The following is a 23,587-nucleotide window of genomic DNA, read 5'->3' as shown; positions in this document are numbered from 1 at the left end:
CTTCTTCACCCCTGCTTGGGAGATCTAGTGCCTGATTTGTATATATTTGTATTTTGTCCTTTTCCCCTATGCCGAATTTCCGTTTACATTCGTTGAATTGTAAAGGGGATCCTTCATGGTAGAATTCTTTTAGGAGGAGCGGGTGTGTTTGCCCCCAGTTTGCCCAGAATCTGTCACGTTTACCCGGGGTGAAGTCCTGGTTGTGTGCCATTGGTGTGAAGGGGCCTAGTCCGGAGCTATATGATGTTTTCTGAGTGCTGTGCCCCATGCTCTTAGTGAAGTGTGGGTAGATTCTAGTAGGTGCCCCTTCGCCCCTCTGGCCCCTGTCCATAGGGCATGTAAGGTCCCAAGAGGGATGCCTTTTTCCCCTTGTTCTATTCCCACCCATCCCTTGTATGGGTTCCCTCCCATCCATTTCAGCATAGGGGCTATCTGGGCTGCCAGTGCGTATCTTTCCACCTCAGGGAGTCCCAACCCCCCAAGTAAAGGTGGCCTGGTTACTAGGTCCTTTTGTAGTTTTCTGCACATTTGGAGGGGGATTTCTATCGGGTGGGAGGTAATTACATATAGAATGCGGGGTAGGAGGGTCATCTTGAGTGCGGTTATGCGCCGCGAACCATGAGAGTTCCTGGGCATCCCATCTCGAGAGGTCTTCTTTAAATTGTTTCCACAGTGGGACTATGTTCTCCCCGTATAAGAGTCTGTATTCCCGTGTCAATTGGATGCCTAAGTATTCTATCGTTTTGGGCACCCAGGTTATTGGATGTTGCGCTGCCGTTACAGGCATTTTTTTAAACCAAGCAAGCCTATCACATCTGCTCATTTTTCTAAAGTGATTTAAAGTCAAAAGACAGATAGACTGTAATTGGCACATACATAATTGTTTAAAAAGCATTGGCCTCCTAATAATTTGGCTGAGGAGGTTGGAGAATGACAACCTTGCCACAAAGTGTATTTGCAATGCTGCTTACTTGGGTTTTGTGAGTATTCACCAAGGAGGGGGCTGCAGCAACCATAGAACTGCTGCGGGGTCGGGGCAGGGGTGCAATATCTGGCTCCTGGGGTTTCTCTGGCTTCTCCTCCAACATTTGCCGGAGTCTCTGAAGGTAGTACATCAGGGACCACTGTGTACCTTCCTCAGACCAGTGCGGCTGAAGTAGGCAGCGCAAGACAGCCACGTCGAAGTATGTTGCATGCCGGGATTTTTGGCATGGCGGTATCACCACAGACACTCTGAAAAAAAACAAAAGATGAAGAGGAAAGTTATCACATAAGTAAGGTGCACAGAAATAGATTGCAGAGATATATTTTAGGAATGTATCATTGCCTTCTTTAAATAACACAGATGCATGTATTGGACCTTATTAGAGACCAATTACCATCCCTTCAGTAAGAAAAGTCCCGGTCGGGAGGAGAGTGGCTAATCAAGATGGTTTCCAGCTGTCTAGCAAGAACCATAATATGCAGTTACATCCTATTTTAAGACACCAAGCATGTTGCTGGTCTCAGAGGGAGACCTGTGACTTCCCCCCAATAAAATGTACCAGATTAAAGATCAGCTAAATACTGTTGTGGCCTGGTGGCAACCAGTTCTATAAAATTAAGGCTAGAGGCAGAGCTGATTTTTCATAGGGCTGTCAATTATGCAAATGTGAGAGGTTCTTGCATTCAGGAGTTTTACTCTACAGTGCCAACGGTGAGTACTGCACAGTAAAAGTCAATATCGGAATGTAATAGTCAGACTGGCCACAGACTATTCCCTCTGATTGTAAGGCGTTGTATTTCATGAGGTTCGAATCATTCAGTTATACTGTCAAGCAGGATGCAAATGTATGATCAGTGCGCTGGATGTGCTTATCTAGCCTGGGTTAGATGGCCATGGAAGGCATTTTTATTCAAAGGATCCATAGCTACTAACTGGGAGCAAGCCAAAAAAAAAATATAAAAGCAGTAATTTAAGGACTACAGAAGAAAAGCAGAATCTCTGTAGACATTCCAGGAAAATGGTGTGTTCTGTGGCGCTTAATACTGCCGAGAGGTTCAGCAATACCAACGTCTCATCCTGCACCCCTCGTTACTGGGCATTACAATGCACATCCTGAATTTGCATAAGGGATGCACTATGAAATGATCAGATACGAGGGGCGCAAGGGGAGGTGCAAATCATGATAAGGTCATGATTGGTTTTGGCGCTATGGTGGCGTACTGTAAATGTTAAAAAAAAGGTGGGTGAAAGGGGAGTTAGGGAACAGTGTATGGCGTTGGCATGGCAACTTGCAGATGTTTGTCTATGAAATGGTTGAAGCACCAGCTGGGCCTTGACCTTCTTGCTCGCGTCTGCAGGCCTGCTGCTGTTTCCGGGGAGCTGTGCGTGCTACCGGAGTAGGAGCAAAATGACTGCACTTAACTAGATGCACATTAGATTTCATTTGCATGCACTAATGCTTTTTGTCATTTGAACTCCTGTCGGACTATGTTTAATGTCTGAGCGGAGTGATCTCTGTTTGGTCTGCTTTGCCTAGACCTCACTTTCAGCCGCACGGTGGAGGACCAGGCTGACAGGATGGCCCCAATGATTCAGTCAGAGAATCAGTATAATGGGTGCAAGTGTACTTACCTGTTTTTACCACCGCTTTAGGGATTGCATGGGAGTAAAGTCCACTCCCAACTCTCCCTTGCCTGGTCGTGATCAGTGAAGTTCTGGCCAGGATCCCCTCAGGGTAACCTCTAGCATGGTGGGATTGGGAGAGTACTGCTAAAAACCTGCTACTTACCTTTTAAACTCCAAAGTGCTTTATTATGAAACTTTTTCCAACTTGTTAGCTTTGCCGATACTTGTTCTAAGGAGACTTAAGATTTCCTTCTCTCTACACATGTACTTACGTGGGACTTTTGTTCAGGCACTAGGTGTAATTACCTGGTAGAGAAGGATTGCTGAAGCTACAGGGGTTTTATAATTATGCAGCAAGGTATATGGTCCATGTTATTAATACATTGTTTTCTCACTTTACTCCATACAGTTTATCCTACTTCATTGATGTGAACTGCTTTTACTTAAACAGCCTTGTTACTACTTCTAGACCTGTCTGCCGCCTTTTATTTGGTGGACCACAAAGTACTTTGTAATCACCTGGCCTCAGCTGTCCATTTCTCTCAGGAAGCCATAGCATGCATTCAATCATTTTTTTTTTTTAAATTCAGTTTTATTATAGTTTTGGGTTAGACGTTTATTAACCACTGCAACAATACAACCACAAAAATAGACACAAATTCAATCACAACCTTTTCCTCCTCCCTCTTCCCTCCCCCCTTCCTTCCCCCTCCCTCTTCCCGGCCATGGATCCCAGAATAACAATTACGGCAGGGGTCTAACACGGTGTGTTATGATACATTGCAAACAAAGGGTAGTCCTCATGCAGGCGCTCAAGACGTAGGGCCCAGCATTCCGAAATTGAGTCCTCTGGCCCGTCGGGCCCCCCCAATCCTTGGGGTACGGTGCTCTGAGGCCGGTATTCAGATACAATCATTTTTAAACAATAGGACCATGGGATTCTTCCCTGCTTCAGTGGCTGCAGACCCCATTCCAATAACTTGTGGAGTGCCGGCCCGTTTGAGAGAAGGGTGGTGAGGAAAAGGCTCTGTTTGCGCCTGTTCGTACGTTGGAGCGCAGTGCTGGTACCCCCTGTTTGCAATCATAAAAGGTAGGATCCTCATTGACCCTGACTCTCCAACCTGCCCCATGGCCCCACCACTGTCTACCAGACACTTATCAAACTCTCAAAAATGATTCCTGACCTGCCTTGTGCTGTAAAAAGTATTTTACATATCTTGTACTGGGCGCAGTCGGCCCCTGTAATTGCATAATTGTTTTGCCCACCTTGTGCCGGGAATACATTATTTTTGCCCACCTGTGCTGTGAAAATTATTTTACCCATCTTGTACTGGGCACAGTCGGCCCCCGTAATTGTATAATTGTTTTGCCCACCTTGTGCCGAGAAAACATTGTTTTTGCCCACCTGTGCTGTGAAAATTGTTTTATCCATCTTGTACTGGGCGCAGTCGCCCCCCCCCCCCCGTAATTGCATCATTTTTTTATCCACCTTGTGCCGAGAAAAAAATGTTTTTGCCCACCTCTGCTGTGAAAATTGCTTTACCCATCTTGTACTGGGCGCAGTCGGCCCCCGTAATTGCATAATTGTTTTGCCCATCTTGTGGATAGAATGTTTTTTTTTGCCCACATGTGCTGTTCAAATTGCTTTACCCACCGTGTGCCGTGCTCAGTCGGCCCCCGTAATTGCACTGCCGCTCAACTTGTACTGAAAAAAATGGCTCTGCCCACCTCTCTTGCCCTACTCAGTCGGCCACACAAATGCACTGTAACTCTATCTGTGCCAATATATTGTTTTGCCCACACCATCACGTACCCACCCTATAGATAGCAATGCATTCCACCACCCTATCCCAGGCACCTCACATGCCTACACACCTTTCACTACAATTCCTCTTTGCAATATTACTCTCTTCAACTACACACTTGCACACAGATCCAACCTCACCGCTGACATCTAACACATATCTCTCCCTTCATCTTCCTCACAATCTCACAAGGTTATCCAACTTTGCCTCCATGAGCAACCTCACTGCCCTCCCAGGCTCCTCAACCTACCTAAGAACCAGGAGCTCTAGGCTTAGAGCACGCACATAACCCTCACTGTACCCTAGCCTCCCCTACACCACGGCTAGAAGAAATCTCAAACTAGGCTCTCGCACTCACACATACTCACACCCAAATAACACCTCGACCAAGCTCACCCATGGCAGGCTCGCTCCATCATGCCAGACTCCACCCCGGGGCCTCCCCTCACAACCCACCTGCACTCATTTACCTCTAATTACCGAATCCAACAGCCCCAGCACCTCCTTAGCCACCCCCATCCTGCACTCCACTAGCCCCCCACCACACACCTCCCCCCTAATAAGAACATGCCTCCCCATACCCTCAAATGTGCACTCATTAACTCCTGCTCACTCCATGCCCATGCCCTCGAGATAAATTACCTCATCACCACAATTGACCTGGACCTACTGGCCATCACAGAAACTTGGCTCCACAAGGCCTCCGGCCCAGCAATCTTACTCGCTCTCCCACAGGGCTACTCCATCCTCCGTTAGGACAGACAACTCTTAAAAGGGGGAGGTGTAGCTCTTATATCCAAGGATGATGTTCACATCAAGCTGTGTAACCACCCCTGGGAAGGTAACGCCAACCTCCTCTCAGTCAAACTGTCCCTGTCCCCCAACTGTACTATAAACATACATATCATATACAGGCCCCCTGGCAGAACCCCTGAGTTCCAAGGGCACCTCCTCCATGTTCTAAAAAGTTCCACTAAAACCATCTTACTCGGGAACCTCAATCTAGGTCTTAGTGACCCCAAGGACAAAGCAGCTTCAGCCCTAGCCAAGGAACTCAAAGACCTTGGGTTCACACAAATAAATTACACACCCACCCCACTGTAAAGGCTGTACCCTCAACTGGGTGGCAGACCTCAACTGCTCATCCACCATCATCTCCAACTCGGCCTACCCATGGACTACCGTCCTATCACCACTGTCCCATTCCTCCTTAAAATCCTGGATAAAGCAGCCCACAATCAGATCCAACAGTTCCTAGAATCAAACACCATCCTAGGGAAAAGGCAATCAGGATTCCGTAAAGGCCACGCTACCGAAATCGCCCTATTGGACCTTAAAAACCAAATAACTGAGATAATGGATAAAGGCAAACCAGCCCTTCTATTGCTCCTGCAACTGTCAGCCGCATTTGATCTTGTTAATCACACGATTCTTACCTCCCATCTCACCAACGCAGCTCACTTCGCCAAACAGGACTCCTCTTGGATAACCTCCTGTCTAGAAGGTAGAGCCATGAAGGTCTTCTCTGATCAGGCAAACGCAGCCCCTGCCACCATCCACTGCAGATTTCCCCAGGGCTCCTTCACAGCGCCGACCCTATATAACCTGTTTACCAAGCCCCTTTTTGACAAACTGGACTCCCTCTGCACAGCTAACACCAACTATGCCGACGATACACAAGTACACCTCCCCCTCACTGGATCATACGACCAAGACTCAGCAGCCCTCCTCCAAACTTACACCACCATCCAAGCTTGGATGGCGGCCAACGAACTATGCCTCAATGGAGACAAAACAGAGATCATCCTCACAGGCCCTAAAGAAATATTGTCCAAACTTAGCCAAGAATACTGCAATTTCATCATTGACAATACCACCATCCCTGTCTCCCCCTCAGTGAAGACCCTTGGGGTTTTCCTAGACTCTGCCCTCTCTATGACTCGACAGGTCAGTGCCATTGCCTCCGCTTCCGCCCACACCACTAAACTAATAAATGCCATAAAACCATTTCTTTCCAGCCAAAACTGCCTCTCCATCGCTCGAGCCACCATTGGAGCCAAACTAGATTATTGCAATGCTCTTTTAGTATGCATCTCAGCCAAACATTGAAATCTGCTCCAAATAGTCCAGAATAACGCGCTTAGAGCAGCAATCAACATCCCGAAAAAAGAGACCATATCATACAGGCTAGAAGGGCTGCCCACTGGATCCCAGTAAAGGAGAGAATCGCCTTCAAAACTCTCACATTAACATACAAATGCTTAAGCTTCTCTGCCCCCCACCTATCTGAAACCATCAACAGAGACACATCATCGCGCCGCAAGAGAACTCACCACGCCAACCAATTGCGCATCCCGCCCATCAACAGGGCGAAAGCAGGGAGAATCGGATTCCCACATTTAGCACCCAAACTCTGGAACACCCTGCCCAATGCACTCAGAGCTGAGACATCACTCACAGCCTTCTGCAAAGGTCTCAAAACCACAATCTTCAACTAACACACCACCCCCTTTTGACCACCCGACTCCCACGCCTTGCGGAACTCTGCATGTTGTTATGCACTACCTTAACAAAGTATGTATATCTAACACACTGTCATGTAACTAAGTATGCTTTATTTCTGTAATCAGTAATGATTATCTGTAACAGCGCCACGATACCTCAGGGCTGCTGTGCACTTTATGAATGCTAATAAATAAATAAAGGTTTGTGTGTGTCACCAACAATGTATAACATATTCACAAAGTCATTGTTTGCCGACTTGGACTATCTAGGTGTCACCTACACTAACTATGCAGATGACACCCAGATCCTCATTCCTCTCACTAGGAACTATGACACGGACTTGGCCTTAGTGAATAAAATGTATATAATCATTCAGGCATGGCTGGCCTCCCATGGTCTCTGCCTGAATGATGATAAAATAGAGCTCCTTGTTTTAGGTACTGTAGCTAATCCCAACAAACTTGGTAAAGCATACTCCTCATTTAACATTGACGGGAACAATATCAAAGTGGTAAAAGAGGTAAAAACTTTAGGCTTTTACCTATATTCAGCTCTCAATTTAAGCAAACAGGTCAAGCTTGAAGTGAGCTTCAGAGTTGGTCAAGGCCCACCGAGTCAGGCTTAAATGTTCTTTTAGTGAAATTTGGAGAAGGAAGAAGGCAGAGTAGAGTGGGGGAAGGAGATTAAGTGAATGAGCAGTGGGCAGAGTAGATGAGACAAGAGAGGAAGATGAAATCAAGTGAGTCGTTTTAGCATGGTAGTAAGGTTGAGTAAACTGAAAAGAGATTTGTTGGAGAACGTGGAGTCAATCTGTAATAGGAAGGCCTTGGTCAGGTTGGTGTAGTTAAGGTCACCAATGAGTGGTGCATGGACATTAATTGGTGTAGTTTCAAGTAGTAATCAGTGGTCTGTGAAGAAAACGTTGAGGGTGCTAGGCGGCCAGTAGAAAACTATGGTAGTGAGATGGGTGGGCGCAAGAGGTTGGACACAGATATGTTTGGAGGAGGAGGGAAAGGCCAGAGCCTGTCAGTAACCACTGGCAAGGTTGAGCACTTTCCTGCAACTTGCAAATTACCTCATATGCATAAGGATTAACTTGTGGTATTCCTTAGCTTTCCTGATTGCTTACAGTTTCTGTTTCCCCACTTTTGGGTTTGAACTTATACCTGATAACAGCAGCTGCCTGCTGCCCTCCAGAACCACAATTTCCCCAAGAAGCTCATGGTCTCCCAAGCTCTGGTTCTCTCTAGGTTGGACTATTGTAACAGCCTCTTTCTAAATCTACCTGCCTCTACTCTCCGCCCTCTGCAGCTAATCCAAACAGGACTGCGAGACTTCTCCTTGGCCTCAAGCCCTGGGATCGTATCTCTCCAGCTTTGAAATCTCTCCATTAGCTCCCAGTAGATGCAAGGATTAAATTCAAAACCCTCTGCATTGTCCACAAGGCTTTCCGTAGCCTGGGTCCAAAATACCTTCAGCTATCCCTCCACAAATACCTCCCCTCTCGAGCTCTTCGCTCCTCTACCTCTAACTCCCTCAGGGTCAGTCGTTTTGCAAAGAAACGATCTGGGGGTAGATCTATGTCTTTGGATGCGGCCTCCCTCTGGAACAGCCTCCCCGCCACTCTAAAACTTGAGGAGAACCATCTTCGGTTCCAGAAGCACCTCAAGACCTTCCTCTTTGCTTCTGCCTTCGCTCCCCCTCTCCCCTGCTGATCTGTTCTCTCTTGACACTGTGCACCTGGCCACTATCTCTCCTCCGGGCCCAGGTACCTGCTCACTCTGCCACCGTCCTGCACTGCCTCCTGGCCACCCCTTGCACTGGGGTCTGTATCTGTACCTATACAGCCCCCCCCCTTTTTCTTCCTGCTCTTATCAGACCTACCCTGTCTGCTGCCTTAAACCCAGCACTTTCCAATTGCTGGCTGCACTACCAATATTTGTTGCTTTTATTATTTATTTATCTATTATTATTTATCTGTTTCTCCTTAGCTCCGCACTTTCCACTTCTCCCCCCTTCCATGCACTTTTCCCCTCCCCCTCTCCCAGGCACTTGCACGTTCTCAATGTCACTGGGCCTAGTAAGATCATTGTTTTGTTCTCCCCTGTTCCCCTCCCTTGCATTGTCGCGCTCTGAAACACTTGTGTACGAGCGGGATATAAATAAAATATCAATATCAATAATCCCAAATCTTTTCCTCCAGGCTCTCTCTCTGCCTTGCAACCTCCTCCCAACTCTCCTTCTCTCTACAGCTTTCTCCACGCTTTTGTGGATAGCTCCTACAGCAAACACCCAACCCTCTTGACTGGCTACCCAGGCCTATGGCCTAAAATCTGGGTTTGGGCTATATATGAGTGTTCAAAATTACAGAAGTACCCGAGGGACTGTGATTGGTTGAGCCTAATTTCCTCACAAGTGGGTGCTCACGGTCTTTGGGGATGGATCACACTTTTATAACGTTGCTGGGCCATTCTGAATTCCACTAACTTCTCTTCTCTCACTGGCCTTTCTATGGTTAAGTGGGCTGGAGCTTAAGTGTATGAAGTTTGGAAGTCTGTCTTATTGGTAAATTAAGGGGAAGTATGCTTAACTAGGTCGCTGTTTTTCCATGTGTGCCTTGTGGCTTTGCATTTTTGAGGAACAAATGTTTACAAGGCTTTTCCCACCAAATCCGCCCTTACCAAGCGGGTTGGAAACCTATTGCTTGTACCTATTGTATTGCTTGTACCTAGGATCTCTTTACATGAACAGAAGTGGCAAGTGACATGGGGGGCAGGCCCTTGGCATAGGGCAGGCCCTCAAACCCTCTCACAACACAATATCCTTTCTGCACCCCTGGATGGGAAATTCAAAGGGTTACACCCAGAAATATGGAGAATGTGTCCCATAACCTGCCCTACCACGAGGGTTGGAAACCCACCACTAGAATCAGGGCTAACTTCACATAAACAGTCCTGATGAATTTGTCCCCTGGCATAGGACTGGCCTCCTCTCCCTGCACTCACAACACCATCTGCTTTCTGTGCCATGGAAGAAAGGAGAAGTTACATCAGCAGGAATCACCTGTGTTAAGTCAGAATCAGGAGACGCACAATGTGGCATTTAGAATGAGGCGTCTGTTTATTCAAATTAATCCTTTCTGTCCCTGTCTGTTCTAAAGAAAATAAATAAGTAAAAGGAGTGCTCATCAGGATGTCCAACAAAATAATGTTTGTCTGTCGTCCAGTAAACCTGATCTGCCCTGATTTCTGTCCATACCACTAATACAAAAAGCAACAAAGAAAAATGACACAAAGTAATGGCTTCTCGGCCAATGTTTGAAATCTGGTTGGCTTCTGAACCACTGTTCATTTTCTTCTTTGCAAAGGGGTCCTGGGCCTCGTGGTGCAGCCAGCAAAAGTATGTCTCTGTCACCACCCCCGTATCCTAATTTATGAGTTTACTTTAAGTCAGTGGCCCTCATTACGACCCTTGCGGAAATCGAAAAACGATGGCGGAAATGCAATACCGCCATCGAATAGCGCTCGGTGCGATCATGACCCGTCACCGCAAAGTACGATGCCATCAGCGACACCGTAGTGAACGCCAACGCTAACTGCACCAAGTACGCGCACGCGCGCCATGCCAAACCGCAATTACCACCATGGCGCAACGGTACGCGAATTCTGACCCTAGCGGACATGCACCTAACTCCATCAAGCATGGCGGAAAGTACCATTCCGCCATGGTGAGAAGTACGGCATCGCGAACCAACCGTAAACGGCCCTACTGAGTGCCTGTACACCACTCCCTGGCCACATTGCACAACTCCTCGTAGGTGCAATGAAGTCACACAATGCAACCAGTGAAATGTACAAGTCACCCATGCCTGCCAACGAACAAATGAACCTCAAGAGGGGCCAATGGGAGCTGCAGGGCAAAGATGGCACGAATACAGAAGCTACACAAATGGACATGACCTCAGTCTCCCTCCAAGAAACGCACGCAAACACAGGCACCTGTGACCAGCCATATTCTGATAATCACATCATTCCACCAATCCACCTGGCTGACCGGCATCTGTTACACAAAAGCTAATCCCCCGCCCCTGAGCATGACACCATGAAAACAGTCATATTGGCAGCCCTAATCCCTGACCTCACTGGGCTCCGTAGGCAAACGCGCCCAGCACAGTACCACGCAACTATACTGCGAAGCTGGAACCCAATGCAGATCTCCTCACAATACATCGCTCCCCAAATAGGAATATGCCACATCACTTGCAAAGAAGAACGCTACACGGTTCATATCAGAATAGAAATTTAATGCACAACAAATTCACCAAGCCCATACAGCCATTAGGCCATGAACCCCAAAACATAATTCACCATTGTGGGCTGCATCCGCAATAAATGACCAGCTACTTCTTGTGTGACGCCCTGTTCCCTCATGGTACACAGGGCCTACATTCTCGTACGAAAAGGCAACATGGAAGCGCCTCGAACCGCAGGGCCGTCCCATTAGGGAGGCACTAGTCCAGCTGAAAGGCCGAAATGTTGCTCCTAGCCACTAGTACTGCGTAAGGGCATGTGGCCCATTGGCGATCGTCCCATAAGATCGTAATGGTGCTCCACTGAATAACACGAAGCAGCAGGTGTCGGGAGTAAGATCCATCTGCAGGAGTGGCATACAGATGGCAGTGGCAAAAGGGGAGGAGATACCTGTCACCCAAATGAAATGAAAAAGAATAGAATGGGCATCAGAACTGCATTTGAATTACTCACTTCAATGATCACACCAAATCCACAGCCATATGCATGCTAGCCCACTCCAAGGGATCATCCCCACCCAAAAACCACTTGCGAATCATAACTATCTATATCGAGGTGAAAACACTATTACAAACGAGTGTTACTGTGCATGCGTCTGTTAAAACAGAATCCATCAGATGGGATTAGTAACGTGCATAGACACAAGTGTCTGAAGGCGCGTCGAGACAGGGAGGGTTCAACAAGGCCAGATAGACGATGGTCCCACTATGGCAGCCCTGCATCACATATCGCAGGGGAGGTGGATATATTCCAAGAAGCCCCGTACATTGCAAACTCTGTATGAAATCATCTGTCCATGCATCCATACATCATTCCCTCATCCCGTAATGGAAACGCCTGATTTCATACTCACATAACATGTGAAATTTCCATTGAGTCTGTGCGTTATGCAGCCTGCTAAATCCACTGTGCTCCAGCCCGTAATTCCAGTGTTGTGAAGTAACATGTATTTGGGAACGTCCGGCCTTATCGCCCACTTCGCTATTGCGCATCCCATACTATTCATATCAATCATTGCATTCTCGCCATGGCCCCTGTCCCAAGGACATTGAACAATAGAACGTTATATTTGCAGTCAGACCTGTGGGCATCTCCTCGCCGCTAGCTGAAAACCGAAGGCGCTGTCCTTCGAATTCCTCATTTGCAACATCACGTCGAAAAGGCATCTGTGGCCGCTTGAAATCAAAAATTAATCCATCTAGTGCGGCTGTGTGTGAAAATGGCAACTGCCTTCACTCACAAATGGGACGCCCCGCCCGTCGGTGAACCTCGGTACAGTGTTGCATGAGGGTCCACCGTAACTCGAGTACTACGTTCCACTGACCCTTCACAAGTCTGTTCGCGACTGCAAAGATAGTATGTGAACCAATGGGACCATAGCAGAATGAACATATCAACCAATATTACACTGCCATCGGGAACAAATACATGATTGTAATAGCAAGATGCCATTCGTCGAATTGCAGCGTTGTGTGCGGGACGTGCTCGCCCAAAGGGGATTGCAGCTTGCACAGGTGGAATGAATCACCACAGGTGGAGGCTATACAGCCTGAAAACACATAAATTGCACACCCAAACCCCTCCCACAACCACACCCACTCCGAAATGCTACCGGCAGGACTAGCGATGTTGGCCCTGGGGGACCTGATAGCACTGCAAGTACTCCAACTTCAAGAAGAAGACGAACCCTAACTACTACAACAACCGGCCGCACGGAGGAGACGCAGGAGGAGGAGGAGGGCAAGGCAGGGCTAGCAAGGGCCGCCAGCACAGCCACTACCACCACGCAGGCAGCCCGCAATCCCACGCCTCCGAGCACATCCGTTCGTCCTCACTGATGAGCAGATCCACACCCTCTACCGTTTGGACCGGGACACCATAACCGCCATTGTGGACATGACACAGGCTGACCTTGCCAGCATGATAGATAGCCCAACCGCCATCCCACCCCTACTGAAGGTGGTGTCTGTACTCCACTTCCTGGCCACAGGCACCTACCAGCACACAGTCGGACAGTTGCATGGCATTTCACAGCCACTGTTCTCACGGACACTATTGCAAGTGCTCGATGCCCTCCTGAGGCACGCAGACGACTACATCTCTCTACCGCGCTCGGAGCAGGAGATTACGAACGCAAAAGTGGGATTCCATGCACTTGCCGGCATACCGGGTTGCATTGGTGCCATCGACTGCACCCATGTGGAATTGGTCGTCCCACATGCCATGGAGGCCCAGTACCGCAACCGAAAACAATTTCATTCTCTGAATGTACAAATGGTGTGTGACTCCAACAGGATCATTACACATTGTTGTGCCCGATTCCCTGGATCAACCCATGATTCTATGGTCTTGAGGAACTCTACAATACCACGCTACATGGAGCGACACGCAGGGAACAGATCCTGGCTACTCGGTGAGTCTCATTTCAAGCATGATGATGTGGGGTATGTGATGCGCCAATGACCTGGCAGGAAGGGGGGGGGTGCGTACGTAGCAATGGCATTCCTCAAACATCCTTTATTGTCCACATACAGGTGATGCCGGGTATCCACTGAAGAGATGGCTCCTTACACCACTCCGGAACCCACGGGACCAGCATGAGGAGGACTACAACCATGCCCACTCACGTACCCGTGTAGTCATAGAACAGGCATTCGGCCTACTGAAGACTCGTTTCCGCTGCCTCAGCAGGTCTGGCGGGGCACTCCTGTACCGCCATGAGAAGGTTGCAAAGATGGTCATGGCATGTGTCATGCTACACAACATGTGCATACGTAGAAATGTGCCCATGCCCCCTGACGCAGAACTGCAAGCACCTGAAGATGGTCATGATGAGGGTGGGGATGTGGCAGCACCTCAAGGAGTCTGCGAGGCACAGGAGGGCTGTGACATTCGTCAGCATATCATAGATGCATGCTTCTAGCACTCACGCCTGGTGGCTGATACATGGACACGGGACTTGTGGCACTGTGTGTGTCCGGAACATGCACAATATGGACTGTACGCCTATAATGGCCTCGTACACAAAGATCAATGTCCACACATCTCATTGGATGATCGTGCATTGTTTATGGCATATGTGATATCATGTTACACACCCTATCGACCCGCCACCCAAGTGAGCCCAACACACCCCCTCCACCCTCCTACCTCCCCCCCGAACACCAGTGTCCAAAGATGCTCATCGTCAGTGGGCAGTCGCTATTGCAAGCCCCCTCTCCGGGTATCAGGGGCACCCCTGCCTGTGGAGCGCAGGTTCCTCCCTGATCTACGTTGGGGGCTGCCCTGGACGGAACTTGCAACGGATGATGTCTCTGCCTGCTCACGTCCATACATGTCCCTAAGGGTTTGTGAGAGCTCAGTGAGCACACGGCGCACAGCGGCAAGTTCGGCACATACGTCTTTGGACGTCGCAAGCAGTTCCCCCCTCAGGCTCTCGGTGCTTCTCTCCATTTGTACTCTCAGGCTCTCGGTGCTTCTCTCCATTTCTACTCTCAGGCTCTCGGTGCTACTCTCCATTTGTGCCCTTAGTGTCTCTGTACTTCTCTCCATTTCTGCCCTAAGTGTCTCAGTTGATGTTTCTATGTCTGCCTTAGTGCCCCCACATTCATCGGCATGGTCCTTGAGGAGCGTGGCCAGTTGCTGCTGTTGCACGATTACCTGGTCGAGGGACTGTTGCCTCTGCTGGGCCATGGCCATTTGCGGTGGTGTCACAGAGGGGCTGGTCACCTCATGTTGCCTTGCCACAGGGCTTGTGGGAGATGGCCAGTCGTCGTCTTGTGGGTGCCCCTGCGTGGTTTCCTCATGGTGTACGGGATGGAACAGACAGGGGGATTGAGACAGGTCATGGATGGATCTGACTTCGACATCCCCGTTTTCTGTGTCGGAGCATGCTGCCATTAATGCAGTGTCACCTATGGTGCTGCTGCCACCAGAAGCAGTGCCTACTGTGGCATCCATTGGGGGGACCTGTGGTGGTGCTGTTGTGGGCGTGCTGGGTGCTGGGGTGCCTGTTGGAGTTCCCTCCTGTGTGCTGCCACTTGATTTGTGCTGCTGCCGTGTCTTGATGCGTGCAGCTGAGGTGGAGGGTCTTTGGCCGTTGGTCTTGGCCCTCTTTGCAGGTGTGCTGGTAGGGGTGTCCTGGAGCTCGTCGTTTGAATCGGACCCTGTGGTGGAGTAAAAGAGGGCGAGCGTTATTGATGGGTCTGTGGGAATTGGAATGGCAATGTATCACATGCATTGGGGTGGTACCTGAGGGTGACTTGGGTTGGGGCCTTGGAGGTGGTTTCTTTTTTGTGTGGAGTGAGGGTGCAGTTGTTTTGCAGCCTGCAGTTAGGGTGTGCCTGCTGCACGTGCAGAGGGTGTTTTTAGGATTTTTAATTATTTATGTATTTAATGTGAGTTTTAAAGTGTGCTATCGGGCCTATGTATGTGGACGTTCTCCTGGACATGTGTTACTGTTGCACTATGTGGACACGTGGTACTTCACATGATTGGACATTGTGGTTTTAGCATTGTTTTATTTGGGACACCTACCTGATTCTTCGGATGTCTGCACTCCTTTCTCCATCCCTCCGACTCCCTCTATACTCTCCATTCCAATGGTGGAGGCACAGATTTCTTCCCAGGGGGTCAGCTTGATGGGTGATTCCGACCCTCCCCCGGTAGCTGTGGCAATGTTGCGGTTGGCAGAAAGTATGCTACGGACGCGGATCCGCAGGTCGTCCCATCGCTTTCTGCATTGCTGTGGGTTGCGGGGTGCGGTCCCCACCGCACTTACCCGCTGTGCCACCAGGGCCCATATGGCCTTCTTATTCGCAAGTGCCGTCCTGGTCATTTGCGTGGAGAAGACGACGGCAGCATTCTCCTGGAGGGTCTCTGTGAGCACGGTGAGTTCCTCACGGGAGAAGTGGACCTGCCGCTTGCGGTCGCACGCTTTCTTCGCTACTTTTCCCATTTTTCTTGGTTTCACTAGGGTGGATGTCGGGTTGGGATGTGTCTCAGGGTAGTATTTTTAATGGTTGTGTGGAAATAGTGTTTTTATAGGTGTACGGCGTGATGTTTCCCGTTCCGGGACCATGTTTTTACTTCCGTTTCCGTATATTTCCGGTCACCGTACTTTCCGATTGCCGCTCATTGCGTTGACCGCTAAGATGGGTGGCGGAATTGCACCTAGGGCGCCGTACGGCGGCGGTGTGGGCCGTTTTGGGGTCATTTCCGCCATCGCGGACTTTGCACTTCCGCCATGGCGTGGTGCTCGTGCCCGATGGGTCGGAATGAGCCGCACTTTGCTCCGTCGTGCAATGGCGGAAACGCTATTTACGCTATGGCGGTCCGGTCGGTTGCTTTCCGCCAGGGTCGTAATGAGGGCCAGTGTCCTTTCTTCCCTCTTTCTCTCTGATTTTGCATTTATCATACAGTTTGTACCAGTACTGGGCATCTGATACCCTCGGGATTTGTAAGTCTTGTACCCGACCATCCCCAGGGTTTCTATTTGAAGGATTTCAATAATGTCCTTTTCACACTTCCTCTTGTTTACCCTACCCTGGGGCCTCGGGTTTCCATCCCCACGTTGGGGTCTTCCTCCGTCTCGCGATCACTTGCTACTTACCCCCTTCACAGGGTTGCTTGCTACTTACCCCATCTTGTGGTGTTCTGTTTTTCACCCCATCCCGGGGGGCTTGATATGATATGGCATTAGGCTTTCACCCCACTTTGGGGTTGTTTGTTTCTTACCCCACCCTGGGGTCATTCGGCTTTCACTCTGCTCTGGGATCATTTGTTTATCAGCCCACCCTGGGGTCATTAGGCTTCAATCCCACATTGGGGTTGTTCGTTTCTTACCCGCCCCAGGGTTGTTAGGCACTTACCCTGCTTTGGGGTTGTTGGGATCGACCGTGGCGCCCACCTTCCAAGTCCTGTGAGCAACCATTTACATTTTGCCTGCAGGCAGTGCTCCTCTGGTCGGGCGTGTCGCGAAAGTGGCTGGGTCTAATTTTGCCACCTTCCTTTGGCTTGGTTGGAGTGCATGCTCCCTTACCGCCAGCTCCTAGCAGAGTTTATGGCGGTGGCTCTGCATTTCCTTTCGGTCCGTTATGTTCAGACCTCGTTCTCCTCTGCTGTGGCTCATCACCTGAGCATTCTGCGGGCTCCACTGCAGATCTAGGCACCAGGTCTGGTGCCAGTGTCTCTCTCCAGGCCACACCTCCCAGGAGGAGGGTACTCCCATGTGGCTCTGCGGGCCTTTCTTGGGCCTTCTAACACCACGGATGTGCTCTTCTGACCTCTGGTAACGAGGGGGAGGGGTTATATCTCATTCTCCAGGTCGATTTGATCATAGTGCCTCAAGAGGGTCAGAAACTATACCAACCATAGATATATACACTGGTAACACATTACAGTTGTCAAGTCCCATATACCACATAAATATATGGGATTCTCGAGACAAGGGAAGAGAACACATATACCGATCTAGGGATTGCCTGTCCTCTAAGTGGCTGTTAAGCTTAGCAGGCTTGCCTCCCAAAAATGGTGGCTCCCCCTTGGGGAGAGGGGACAGGGGACGAACTTGTTGGATTCGTCACACCCCTTGCAATAATAATACTCCAGGAGGGCAGAAATTAACATGATATACATGAAAAGTTTGATGAAGTATATGATGGCTCTCAGCATAGTGCAGGTCCCCTAATCCCTCTTCATACCAGACTTTCTACCTTGATCTACTGACCACCCTGGTAGGGGAAGGTGGAGAACATACCATTATCTCCAGGTATGGTTCTTCATGGAAAGAAAGGACCAAATGACATAGGATCTGGCCAACACATCAATCCCCAAGCACAAGCCTCGATCCCCTTTTGTCTTTTCCTCTGATAAGGAACAAGTTACTTACCTGTAACTTGTTCTCCAGCATGGGTCTGGCATGGATTCACATGCTCATGAATATTCCCCGTCGTCAGGCTGGGAATCCTCGGTAAAGAAAAAATCAGTATCAGTTTCGTTTCTGATCTGTCTTTCGTAGTAGTAACCAATCACTAATCTCTGCGTCATACTGACCACAGCCAATGACTGCCCTCTACCTAAGTCCCGCCTCTGGCAGCCATCTTCAGATTTGGTAGCACGTGAAGAGGCAGTATGACCAAGTGAAGAGCCGCAGAGGGGTAGGCGGGAGGTTCGCATGTGAATCCATGCCAGACCCATGCTGGAGAACAACAGTTACAGGTAAGTAACTTGTTCCTTCTCCAGCATGGGGTCTGGCATGGATTCACATGCTCATGAATATAAGAATAAATAGCAGTACACACATGCACAACCACGGGGGTGGCAAAAGGCTCAACATTAAGCAATACAAACAACTCAACATTAAGCATCTCTTACCTCCTCACCAGGCTCACCTTAAGCGAACAGGTTGCGCAGCACTGCTTGGCCGACCCTGGACTCCTCCCTGGAATCCCGATCGACGCAGTAGAATCTTGTGAAGGTGTGCGTCTGTTAGGGAGAATTCTCTGTTTAGGCTGAATTTCCCTACCTAGTGAGTCCCCCAGCAGCTTTGCTGGATTTCGGGGGTTTCTTTTTTTCTCCTGCCAAGAGTGAGACTCTTTTACCCTCACTCTTGGACATGTTGAAGTGTGTTTTCTTGGTTAAACCTTGTGTTGAATGGGCTATGGGGTCTTTTACTCCATAGGGCCTCATGTATTTTTGTGATGTGGGTTACACAGCACCCTCTGTGCCGTGACCCAGGGGTGTCCTAGGGACTCCCCAACATAGACTCCATACCCTGGGACTGACTACTGTCTCCCAGGGCATGTAAAGTCACCAAAGACTTTGCTAGTCTTGAATCCTGAACAGAACCAGTACAAACCATCATATTGTGGACGTACTGGCTGGGGCAATTCGATTGCCCCAGGGTCTGTTAGTCGAGGGGGCACGTCTCCGTCCCCCCTGATCGAGTTTTGGCTGGTGGCAGTGGAAACTACTTTTTATATTCGACCGCGAATATTTCCCTATGGGATTTCCCATTGTTTTAGGCTAACACATTTAATTATTTATTTACGGTAGCCTTAAACATACCGCCGGTTTATATATTTATTATTATAACTCCGGTTGGGACTTTTTGCCAAAACTTGATTCTAAAATGGCGTTGGCGTTCGCCTCTGTAACTCTGACCCAAAGTGGAGCCCTTTGTTCCACTTTTGGCGGGCTTCTCCACAGAAGCCCTCCAAAGTGGTGCCACTCTGTCTGGGGTACTTAGGAGGGGTGGAGGGGGATTTAGGCACCCTGGACTGAGTTACCTTGGTAACTCAAGTCGCACTCCGTCCTGATTGGCCCAAGTGGTGAGCCGGCCGGCTCACCACTTAGCATGTTTGAGTGACAGCTAGGCTGGGTGAATGGGGGTTTGCTGCATAAAAGCAGGGCTTTGGGGACTGGAACTTTAGAAGTCGCCACAGGACCAAGAATCCGACGAGGGAAGAGCTGAGCCGACCTGCTTCGACGACACCACCCGGTGGAGCCCTGCTGAACCGTCTCACCACTTTTCCCGACGACCGAGGAGAACTCTTAACGGAGTGGCTCCTTCCCTTGACTGGTGGGGACAACCGGTTTTTCACCTTCTTTCCGCTTCTCGAGGTATCTCGTGGCCGCCTTGCCAGTGCCAAGCACCCCGGCAACCGGAACCCCACCACTTTTACCCCAACCACGAAAGTCGGTACAACCCTTTAACCGGAGGACTCCGCGGCTGGTTTCTTCCCGGGCAGTGCAACGACCCTCTTCTTCTGCTCTTCAGCGAGAACTTCTTCTCCCCTGACCGACGTCGAGCCTTGCTACCACTGCCTGGAACAACTGCCACCGCTGGAGGATCCTTTCCGCTTAAGGTACCGTGTTCCGCCTGGCTTCCCTTGCCACCGACTGTACGGGGTAGATTTAGCCCCCGGCTTTCGAACCTGGGAGTGCCTGGAACACCCTGGCTAAACTTTCTAAGCCACTCTAAACTCTTTCTAACTCTTTGCAAGACTTTGAATCCCTAATAACAGTGTGATCTTGGGCACATTTTCGCTCCGGCTACTCTAAGAGTGGGCCCTGCCTAGTGACTTTTGCTCACCTGTGACTTTGTGCTTCTTTGAGCCTATTGCAAGTGTTCTGGACCTTAGAGTGGTGTGTTTAACCCATTTCTGTTTCTTTTTACCCCTTTCTTGAACCTACTAGAGTGTCATCTAACGTTAAGCGCTCACCTCTGTTTTAATTATGTGGTGTTAACCTAGAGTTGTCTAGATAGGAGTAAGGGTTGAAACTGCTTTCATTATAACTGTGTTTGAAGTGTTTTTACTATATTTTGCTAGAGTGATTTCAACTTATGTGTGTTTAATAAATAAATAACTATATACTTTTGAAACCAAGCTCTGGTCAGTGTTTGCTTGTGCTATTGTATTTGAGTACCTATTGTGTATACTTCACATACTGCCTAACTCTTCTTGAGGGAAGTCTGACTGCTCAGCCACAGCTACCAGGTAAATCTGGGTGGTGCAGACTGCTACCAAGTGGGTTTACTGCTATACCTGTAGTCTTAAATCTTTTGCAGTGGTCCCCAAGGGAACTGCACAGGTTTCTGCCTAACAGCGTCGACCTCCACGTAGCAGCCCTGCAGATGTCCAGCAGGGGCACACCAGATAAGAACGCCGTAGTAGCAGCGATCGCTCAGGTCGAATGGGCTCTCGGACGGCCTGGCAGCGGTCGATTAGCCAACCGGTGGCAGTGCATGATGCAGCCGGAGAGCCATCTGGAAATAGAAGACTTCGAGAGAGCCTTCCCTTGATTCACAGGTCCAAAGTTCACGAACAGCTGTGATGTCCTCCGGAAACTCTTCGTGCGGTCCACGTAGAACTTCAGCGCTCTAGCCACATCCAGCGAGTGCAAAGTCCTCTCGGCCGGCGACGAAGGAGACGGGAAGAAAACAGGTAACACGAAGGGCTCGTTAAGATGGAAGTCCGACGGCACCTTGGGCATAAAGGAGGGGTGCGTCCTAAGCACCACCCTCGAGGCATGGAAAGTCAAGTACGGTGCTTTGCAGGATAGGGGCTGGATCTCTCCCACTCGTCGTGCGGAGGTAATGGCCACCAGGAATGCAGTCTTCCACGACACAAACTTCATCGGTGCGGAGTGCATCGGCTCGAATGGGGCCCCCATGAGCCTGGTCAGCACCACGTTAAGTTCCCACGCCGGGGCCGGGGCCTTCACCGGCGGGAACGACCGGAACAGTCCTTTCATAGACTCTTTTACCAGTCGATGGGACCACAGGGACGTCCGTCCTGTGGTTCTGGTATATCTGGAGATCGCCGCCAGATGAATCTTAATGGAGGCATGGGCTAGCCCAGCCTTTGCCAGCGATAGCAGGTACGGCAGTACTTGAGGGGCCGTAATCCGTAGGGGGTTGATCTTCTGTGCTCGGCACCAGATAGAGAACCTCTTCCACTTATGACCGTAGCATTTGAGAGTCGAGGACGCCCTGGCCTTTGCAAGAACCTCTCTGCAATCGGCCGGTATATCGTAGCCTCCAAACTCTAGCGCTGCAGGAGCCAAGCCTGCAGGTTCAGCAACGCCGGGTCGTGGTGGAAGATGGCACCTCCTTCTCTGGAGAGAAGGTCCGTGTCCGCCGACAGCTTGATGGGAGGGGACGTTGACAAGTCCAGAAGGTCCGGGAACCAGATCAACTCGGCCACGCTGATGAGTCGAAGCAGCAACGGCGGGAACGCATACAGATATAGGCCGTCCCAGGGGAACAAGAACGCATCGCCCATGCTTCTCGGCTGGGGAAACCTGCTGGCTAACCTCTTGCACTTCGAGTTCGTCGCTGTTGCGAACAGGTCGATTTGGGGTTTGCCCCATCGTCGGAAGAGTTGATCCACCTGATCCTGGCGCAGTTCCCACTCATGACACGCGCGCAGCTCCCTGCTGAGCGAGTCGGCGATGGTGTTGCTTTCTCCTGCCAGATGGAAGGGAACCAGGAACATCCCCTGGGCAACCGCCCAGTGCCACAGATCCTGTGCCTCCTTGGATAGGGCTGGGGATCTGGTGCCTCCCTGCTTCCGTATGTAAAACATTGTCGTGGTGTTGTCCGTGAAGATCCGCACCACCTTGCCCTTGAGAGGCAGGAGGAACGATTTGAGACCCCAGAACACGGCTCGGAGTTCCAGGACGTTGATGTGCAGGAGCCTCTCCTCTGGGAGCCAGAGGCCTCTTGCGTGGAGATCTCCGGTGTGGGCGCCCCAACCTTCCAGGGAGGCGTCCGTCGTCACCGTCTCCTGGTATGCCGGCATCTGAAAGTCCTTGCCCGCCGTAAGGTGTGCTCGAACGCCCCACCACTGAATCGCCCGCCGGAACACCTTGTTGAGGGGGACCCTGTCTTCGAAGGTGCCCGTTGCCTGCATCCAACGGGCATCGAGAAATTCTTGAAGAGGGCGCATCCGTAGTCTACAGAGGCGCACCAGATAGATGCAAGAGGATATCGTCCCCAGGAGGGACTTGATGGACCTCACCCTGGCCACGTCCGTGGCTAGCAGGCGCTGCACTTTGCCTAGAATGGTCTTCGTCCGTCCTTCCGACGGGGCCGCCAGGCGCCTCACTGTATCGAGCTTCGCTCCCAGAAACAGGGCCACCTGCGACGGCACCAGGTGGGACTTTGGGTAGTTTATGGCGAATCCCAGGTCTGTGAGTAGCTTGACGGTCCTCGCAGTGTGTTCGACGGCGAGTTCCCTCGTCCTTGAGCAGATGAGCCAGTCGTCCAGGTAGGGGTAGACGTGAATCCCCTGCAGGCGCAGCCGCACCGCCACTGGTGCTAGGCACTTGGTAAAGACCCTGGGGGCCGACTTCAATCCGAACGGCAGTGCTCTGAATTGGTAGTGGCGTCCCTGGACGACGAACTTGAGGAACTTTCGGTGACTTTTGAGGATGGGAATGTGGAAGTATGCATCCTCCAGGTCCAACGACGATAGAAAGTCGCCTTCCTCCAGCTGTCCCAGTACGTGCTGGAGGGTGACCATCCTGAACTTTTGTGATCTGATGTATTTGTTCAAACGACGAAGGTCCAGGATGGGGCGCCAGCCGCCCGTCTTCTTCCTGACGTGGAAGTACCTTGAGTACACCCCGGAGCCTCTTCGGGACAAGCTCGATGGCGCCTTTCCTGAGCATCGCCCGTACTTCCAACAGCAGTTGCGGGACGTGATTTTCCTTCCTGGCCACAGGTGGAACGTGAGGGCACTTCTTCAGGAATTCGATAGAGTGTCCTCTTGCCAGGGTATCCAGCACCCAACGGTCGGTGGAGATGGACTGCCACACACCGACGAAATTCGTCAGCCGGCCTCCCACCG

At 50.3% G+C, this 23,587-nt stretch overlaps 1 protein-coding gene across 21 annotated transcripts in view; it reads right to left on the bottom strand.

The window, feature by feature from the left end:
- The window catches only part of UNC80 (unc-80 homolog, NALCN channel complex subunit), a 3,486,058-nt gene that overhangs the window by 2,955,842 nt on the left and 506,629 nt on the right, over positions 1-23,587 (bottom strand). For all 21 annotated transcript variants that reach the window (XM_069615884.1, XM_069615886.1, XM_069615890.1 and 18 more), the window contains exon 8: positions 972-1,233. In XM_069615884.1, coding sequence (XP_069471985.1) covers positions 972-1,233 — 262 coding nt within the window. The remainder of the gene's footprint in view (positions 1-971; positions 1,234-23,587) is intronic.

The sequence above is a fragment of the Ambystoma mexicanum genome, chromosome 9, assembly GCF_040938575.1.
Source record: "Ambystoma mexicanum isolate Mex_15411 chromosome 9, UKY_AmexF1_1, whole genome shotgun sequence".
NCBI lineage: Eukaryota > Metazoa > Chordata > Amphibia > Caudata > Ambystomatidae > Ambystoma > Ambystoma mexicanum.
This window is presented reverse-complemented; position numbering and strand designations above follow the sequence as displayed.